The 8,063-nt window shown below is 39.1% G+C and overlaps 1 protein-coding gene across 1 annotated transcript; it reads right to left on the reverse strand.

Moving 5' to 3' along the window:
• Positions 1–1,269: 1,269 nt before the first annotated feature.
• On the reverse strand, positions 1,270–7,705 carry ODC1 (ornithine decarboxylase 1). The gene is made up of 10 exons (XM_009871993.1): positions 7,556–7,705; positions 7,213–7,386; positions 6,870–7,042; positions 6,432–6,566; positions 6,197–6,278; positions 5,786–5,869; positions 4,366–4,528; positions 4,171–4,283; positions 3,665–3,879; positions 1,270–1,745 (listed from the first exon to the last, which is right to left on the reverse strand). Exons 1-10 carry the CDS (start codon positions 7,655–7,657, stop codon positions 1,604–1,606), a joined length of 1,383 nt encoding a protein of 460 aa, XP_009870295.1. The 5' UTR covers positions 7,658–7,705; the 3' UTR covers positions 1,270–1,603.
• Between the last annotated feature and the right edge of the window lie 358 nt (positions 7,706–8,063).

The raw sequence follows: 8,063 nt of genomic DNA on the forward strand, positions 1-8,063 counted from the left end.
TTGTCTAGGGTTAGGGCTGGGCCAGCCATGAGATGCTGACAGACGCTCCCTAACCCCTCTTCCTCCCCAAAGAGAAAGGCAACAAGGCAGGGAGATTTACAGATTGCAAGAGTTGGTTCTGTTTAGCTCAAACCAGGATGATTCATGAGAATCAGGAATGAGGTACCACCACCCCTGCTTATCCAGCTAGTTCAGCTAATAAAGACTGTAGTCTCAGCTGAAAGCACAGAAGATAAAACACTTTCACACCTGCTTGTAAGAGAACAGCTTTATTTTTCATCTTGCTAGTGCCACTGTTCCTATCAGCAACACAACTCTTCAGAAAATGATTTTAGATTTTAACACTTACTCTGAATTTACCTAAGCTTTACCGTCCTTATTTGATACATTAAGGTTCTTCTCTTTAGGCCTCAGGCATTTGCTAAGGGATGTCAACAGTCCAGGACCTTCCAGCAAAGGGAACAGATCCAGAAATATTTTTTTCAATTTTAGCGCAACAAGTGTCACCAAACTAGCAGCAGGTTAAGCAGCAGTCAGAATGCTTTGCTCCAGTAAGTAAACTCACTCATTTTATCGCCAACACATCCTGTATTAGATAGTAATATTTACTAATTTGTGTCATCTATCACATTTAATGCAAAATCAGAATTTTAACAGGGTAGCATGTATTTTGACATTAAATAAGAGCTTCTATAATTGTACTAAATACAAAAGATGAGTCCCATCTCTGATTATCTGTTTTACACTGAAGCCCGAGCCAACAGGGGTCAGAGAGCAATTGTCAGCTACCAGCCAGCCACAGAGTTTCAGCTTCTTAAGCTTTCCCATGACATATTTTAATTCTCACGCATAACAAGCAGCTTGGCAGCGGCAGCCACAGAGCCTGTGCTGGACTCTCACCATGACAAGACGTGTTTAAATCATCAGTCCCAGCCACAGCACTTACAGACTGACGGGAATAAAACCAGCACTGCATTGAACTTGTAATACACAGCTGTGTTAAGCTCATGTTCAACAGTGAAAGACAAATGTGATTCCACAAGAATCAGCACACTATTCAACTTGCCAGTAGTCAAGTTTTTCTAATCACATAATCGAAAAAAAAAAAAAGCAGTTCCCTAACTTCAGTACAGGAGAGGAAGTGGCAATTGTGTCATTCGTTTATTAATAAAAGGTCTGGGCTTGCAGCATGTGATTTGCCTTCATATATGCTCTAAGAGCCATCTACAACAGATTAATTTTCTACAGATTAACCAAACACAGGACTAGTTTTTTCCATACACTTTATTTTAAAACAGGTAGGTCACAAAACACTAAGCTTAGCCCGTTCTGCCATACACAAGCTACAAATACTTGTTTGACAGTTGAGGGTCAGTCTTTAGTAGCATACCTGAAAAGTGAATAAAAATCCATACAAAACAATACTCAAATAGTTTCCATAGGAACACAGATAATTGTGACCCATCTCCTAGTCATTTTTGTTGCATTTATGCCAAACCTAAACTTAAAAAACCACTTAAAAATTCTAGCAAGAATTAAGTTAATGGTCCCCCAAATGCCCTAAATTCAATGACTAACCTTGCAGTTAATTACTAAATATTACCTATACATTAATACTAGCTGAAGCACAAGTTGCTGGATATTCAATTCCGCTTTCCCACGCACAAGAGAGTGGCAGACTAGCAACATCCTGCTCCTCCACTTCAGCTAGGAACCCTTGCTCCTTAATCTGCTGCATTAGTTGCCTAAAAAGAAGGAAAAAAAAAAAAAAGCAACAGTCAAAAGAGTTTACCACAATGTGCCAAGAATAAGCTAAGCAAAGTACATGAGTTTTTTGTTTGGTTGGTTTTTTCCCACTGCTGAGAAGCATGAAATCAACAAATCAACTGCAATCCAGACAATATAATCAGAGAAAAAAAAGCAGATAGAAATAAATCAAAGCAGAATCTGTGCAGGTCACCCATGGCAGGCCAGGCTTTAGGGCAAGGGCCAATACCAAACTGGTTTCATCATTTCTGGTGTAGGATCTAGATCTGCAAACATGCCCCTATATTCCATACCTGTGTCTATATGTGCATACCACATGCTATAAAAAGTCTTAACTTTGTGTTCACTAGTTCAGAATTTCAGACTTATGTCACATCCCACACCCTCACACTCCCAAGCAACTTTATTAAAGTCAAAAGAATGGGCGACAGACAAGGGATGTAAGGGAGCTGACCATAGAGACGAACCATGTAACTCTTCCCATAGTCAGAAGTTGTATCAAAATACAAACTTTGAGGAAGAGTTGACTGATTCTGACTATTCTGTTATAACTATATACAAGGCAAGAAGTTGTGCTACTGCATGGCTCCCCCATTTACTACTAGCTTTTACTTGGGAGATGTGTCATCACTTCTTTCCTCTTATCTTTCTTAGTTATCTATCCAGAAATTTAGTTGTACACCTTTATACATGAAGATTACATTCAATTTGCCTGTGAAAATCTGCATCATAAAACTTAATTGATAGATCTCCCTCAGTTAAAGGCCAGCTTGTATGATAGAATTTTCTTGCCAAAACAGAAGACACAGGCGCAGTCAGGTAGGACTGAAAGATGGCCTTGGGATGATGGTTATGGCTGTGTCATTAAAGTGTAATATTGATCTGAGACATGCTTAACAGAAACCTGGTGTTGTAAGTGAAAAAGGTAATTATTCTCCTGCAGAGCCATTTTTAGCTCAATTAGATACAAGCCTGGAGTCTTGCAGGAAAGCCTCCGGTGGTTTGAGCAACGCTTCAATCAACAGGAGATTTCACTATAGGAAAGAAACAATGCAAGCCTTACTCATACAGGTAAGGCTAATAAAAGAATGGAGGAAGCTTCCTCTTACTTTTATGGCAGGAATTCCCCTGAATTAAGGTTTTATAGTAAATTTGAAAGCAAAGTTAATCACCCTTTACAGTAATACTGCTGCCCACATGTTCTCTGCCAGTTTAGTAGGCAGACCTCAGTACAGAGCTAAGGGCTTCCTTTAAGAGGAAACCTCACTTTTATAGAAGATGTAATCTCTTAATGTGTCTTGCATTTGTCTAACGTGTGGTTTCACAGTATCCTCATACCCAAGAGGTAGTCCTAGTTTTTGCTTACCTGTTTAGTAACTTCCCATGGAGATCCAGCACTCTGCACTGAGCAATGAGATAGAGCTCAATTTAAACTAAGAAATAGCTCTCAGATCATATTGTAAAACAGCCGAGTGTTCTTGTCTCCTACCGTCAAGATTTAAAAGCCAGCTAGCAATTTAGAAGACAACATCCTATCTGAACTGTGACTGACTGCTCTAATTACTGGTTACAGAAGGTAACTGCAAAGATTCTGTACATTGTGCAAGAGTGAAAAACACCAGACAGAAGCCTAGGTTAGCGAAAAGACTCCTCATGTTGCCCCTCTAAAAGCACCTCTCCTTGAAGGAAGTACATCAGGAAAAAAAGGAATTGGGATTGTTCTAAGCACATACAAAAACCTTCAGAGGCATTGCCTTCTTCCACACTACAAAGAGGTTTTCCAAGAGCAAGAGCAGCAAGACTATGGCTCTGTTCATTACAGGGCAGCCAGCCAGCAAGAGTTACTCACTACAGTCATCTGTATCAAAAGCACCCATGGAACAAGATAATTACTAACCATGCTGGTCTTGAGATCACATAGTGTATTGTTGGCCTCTGGAATCCATTGAAAGTAGAAGCTGCTGCAACAGTATAAGCACCCATGTTTTCAAACAGGATCCAGTCACCAACTTGCAACTCCGGCATGTTAAAACGTTCGACAATACGATCTAGGCCATCACATGTCGGTCCCCATATGCTGCAGGAATAGCAGCTGTCATCTGGTTTAGGCCGCTGAAGAACAAAACAAAAAAACACAAAGCAAAAAGGGACTGTAATTAACTATCAAAACAGAGCTTCCCAAAGTAGTATCATAATTAGTATAACATTCCACCTCACAGGGAAGATGCTTGCACATCCTTCGCCACCCCTGGTTTTGAATTAATTCCACTGCACACTTCATAAATCAAATGCCACGTTCTGGCAACACGCAGTAAGCAGTGAACCGAGACATGACTCCTGTGATGAGGATTCCCCCACATCCATGACATACAACTAGCATGCAGTGCTTCTGAACGAGCATACCTTTTGCAGAACTGGTTTAACGTGTGCATGATCATACAAGATGCAGTTGAATGATCCATATACTCCATCATTCACATAGTACATAAGAGTTTTATCATTTGTATCATCTTCATCTGAAAGAAGGTGAGATACCAGTGAGAAAACGCTTGAGAAGAAACATACAGACGGCTAGAGCTAGGTCTAAGTTTTACATACCATCAGAACCTGTTTGCTCCTTTAATACAATTTTTTTTGCAATGATGTTGACTGCCAGTGTAAATGCAGATGCAACATAATATCTTCCTGGCTCTGCAATAATATTTATTCCAGAATCTGAAGGAAAGTATTTATCCAGTGCTGGGTTAATTACACTTGTGATCTAGGGAAGAAGCAGTTGCCAATATTAGGACACCAGCAGTTACTCAGGTGCTATTTTAGAAGTCTGAGATGAAGTCAGACTTTCATGCTCACAACGACAAACTGGTTAAGTACGTAATAACTATTCACATATTGTAATCTCTATACATTGCCTTTATTTTCCAGTTCCAAATTTTCTTCAGAATTAAGTTGGCACAAAGCTGTAAAAGCAGACATCACTTGCAGCTTAAAAATTTAAGTGACCAAACAGCTCATGTTTGAGTCTGAAGGAAATGACCCCCCATCAGGGTCATTAAGTCAAGATAAATGCCCTGCAAGTCCTCATGCTAATTTCGAGTTTACTTGTAGTTCTGCTAATGATGCATTACTCCCTAGCTTACTGCAGCCTAAAGAAGTCATCTCACAGGACCTTAACACAAAATGCTTTGTCATCACCTCTAAAATGCAGTTGCCATCACGAACAGAGTTACATCCAAGTTCGGAAGTCAGCCACAATTATTAAGCTGCTTCCAACGGCAGCATGACTGCACTACACTGCAGAGTCCAATGACAACATTATTCACGCCGATGCTTCATGCAAGTCAACACTATACTAAAAGTGAGCCTGAATTGACAGGTATTACCAGTGAGGCAACACTAGCTCACATTATTAGCAGAAAATAACTTTTGTAACTTAACTGATGTCTCCTTGTGTCAATATGTAACATCATTTAACACAGCTTTAGACCCACAGGTGCTCTTAACACTACCACTGTTAAGTGGAAGTTCTAATATCCAGCCACATTGTTTCTTCTGAAAGCAGAAGTACTTCTGTGCAAAAGCAGACTAGAGAACTTTTCAGTTACAAAACAATTCAAAAAGACAGTTCTAAAGCACATCAGACATTGATCTAGTTTGCTACACTGAGGCTCATGCCACCCAGAAGGACAGTATGGGTTTAGGACTACTTTTTAACCCCATTCAGGAGCACTGCCAACTTCAGGAGTCTGCAGGATAGCATCAACCAGAAGTCTATGCCAGTAAGAATCAAGCCTACAATTAAAGCTTGCTTTACAAATCTGGTACTACTGCAAGTTTATGCAGTTTTTTAGCTATGTATCAAAGCAGTTAATCTAATTTTCAGCTTTTCAGATTAATTCTCTTTCTCTAAATTCAATTTCTGACCAAGCAGGTAAGTTCTTAGAGGTGTGCCTGCATACCAATATAAAAGCAAAGTTTTGTCTAATCCAGAACAATATTCAACTCGAGTAGTTCTTACCTCTTCAAATTTAAGCTTGACATCTTCAGAGCCAGGGAAGCCACCACCAATATCAAGCAGATACATACTGAAGCCAAGTTCAGTCTAAAATGAGATTAAGACTGTTAAGAAAGCAGTTCTTGGTTTATCATTTTGGCTTAAAAAGCAATATAAATATAATTTCATTAACACTTGGAGCACAGCTAACTCATCATGCCCAAGTAATAGTCACTTGAATTTGAGCCGTCAGTTTTGGCACATCTGTAGGTAAGCTTTGCAGAACTGTTCAATGTAAAGCAGAACTGGGGAAACATTAAACAGGTGGCTTAACTAGCTTTTAACCCTATATTTTTTTTAACCCTGTTTTACATCCGATTCAGTTTTGCCACAACAGTTGAGCAGTAGTTCCAGAGAAAGTAGAACTAGACTTACTCCCATATCAAACACACAGCGGGCATCAGAAATGGCTTGAACAAAGGTCTCTGGGTCTGTACATCCACTTCCAACATGGAAACTATGAAGAGACACAAAATATCAGCTGCTATTTGGTAAATTAGTCAAAGAGGTTCTACAAAACTCAAGTCACCATATGCAAAGGTATCTCTATTGTCATGTAGAGCATTTAACGAAATCTTAACGCAACTGTATTTTTCTATTATCTACTCACCTAACTCCAACAATGGCAAGGTCGAGTTCTTTTGCACGCTCCAGAAGCAGTCTGCTAGTCTTAAGTGTAGCGCCAAATTTAACACTCAGACGACAAACTGCTTTGGAGTCATCAGTTGTAATGCGCAAGACTAACCTAGAAACAGGAAAAAAGAAATAAGGGCTCAAATTCCCATATAGAAATCATCATTATCAGGCATATACAGCCTTCAAATGAGACTGAGCTTAAACACACACAAGCTTCCCTGTCTGTCTTTTCCTAAGCTATACAGTCTTTTGTAGACTATAGAGGATTAGCTTTGATTGGCTAAAAGTAGATTTATTTTAGCATAATTTTGCAAACTGTATCAACTAATGAAGAACAAATTTCAGATAACAGCAAACGTTTCTGTAACTTGGGAACTTGAGCAAGAATTACAGAACAACGAGCATAACTCACTTGGCTTTTGGATGGGCCCTTGCAACTTTCATGAGTTCTACTTCACTATCAAATGTCATCATCTGTACACCACTGCTGGCAGCATGTTTGATTTGAGACACTTGCTTGCAGGGATTTGCATATATTATTCGCTCAGGAGGTACACCAATACTCTGTACCAGCTGTATTTCCGTCTGAAGAAAGAACAGGTTACATTTGTGAAAGATTTCTAGATGGATGAATGGACCAATCAGTACAAGAAAAGAGATGGCGCTCGGTTACGCTTTATTTTATACAAACACGTTTTGTAAAGCTGAATATATATATACTAACATCACAAATCAGAATACAGTCAAGGTCTTACCTTACTGGCACAATCAAAGCCTGCACCAAGAACAGCAAGTGTCTTCACTACAGCTTTGCTGTCGTTACATTTTACAGCATAGAAGGGGGTTACCCGAGGAAGGGCTTTATGCCATCGCATGTGCTTCTTTACAATATCCCCGAGGTCAGCAACGTAGAAGGCATCTTTATCATCCTAGAGCAAATACACATCTTAAAGTTACAAACAATGGATAACAGGATAATCCTAGAGGTCAGCATCTGAGGAGGAGGCTGTCTTGCCGAAAATCTGCAAAGACAACTTGTTCCATTCGTTTATAAATTTGTAGTGTTACGAAACACAGCAATTTTCTTATCATACTTACAGAAGACGACACTTCATTTATTTTTTGGTCAAGGATATCCTTGGCAGTAAAGCCTTCGTCAAGGAAGTTGAATTCAAATTCTTCACTGCTGAAGGTGCTCATGATTTCCAGGATTTGGGGTTTACGTGAGAAGATCTAAGTACAAACTGTTGATACAAAAAAAAAAAAAATCCCATTCATTACTACATCTAAATTCATATTGTTTACATTCACTACACTACTTAAATTCATAAACTCATCATATGACCACTATATCATGGTCATAAAATTTACAATTATATGATTCCTACAGTAATCAACAGCAGCATGAATTAGGAACTTACACAGATGATAGATCAGATTCAATCAGAACCAAGGAGGCACTCCACCAAATAATCCTGCTAGCTTCAAGGCAAGCTCTTCTCTGTTCAGCAACTGTATGATGTACTAAACCTATTCAAAGAAAAAAATCAGGCTAATAATATCTGACCGTATTTAAGTATCTACTGTCTTTTCATTTACCCTCACA

Source organism: Apaloderma vittatum, unplaced genomic scaffold, assembly GCF_000703405.1.
Source record: "Apaloderma vittatum isolate BGI_N311 unplaced genomic scaffold, ASM70340v1 scaffold1526, whole genome shotgun sequence".
Classification (NCBI taxonomy): domain Eukaryota; kingdom Metazoa; phylum Chordata; class Aves; order Trogoniformes; family Trogonidae; genus Apaloderma; species Apaloderma vittatum.

Bases quoted from the DNA above. Each gene is read 5' to 3' on its own strand.
- ODC1 (XM_009871993.1), bottom strand. From the start codon at position 7,657: ATGAGCACCTTCAGCAGTGAAGAATTTGAATTCAACTTCCTTGACGAA. The intron at 7,387-7,555 runs GTAAGTATGATA...TATTTGCTCTAG, and splicing joins TAAATGAAGTGTCGTCTTCT to GATGATAAAGATGCCTTCTA. The intron at 4,284-4,365 runs GTATGTAAAACT...ACCTTCTTTCAG, and splicing joins GGAGCAAACAGGTTCTGATG to ATGAAGATGATACAAATGAT.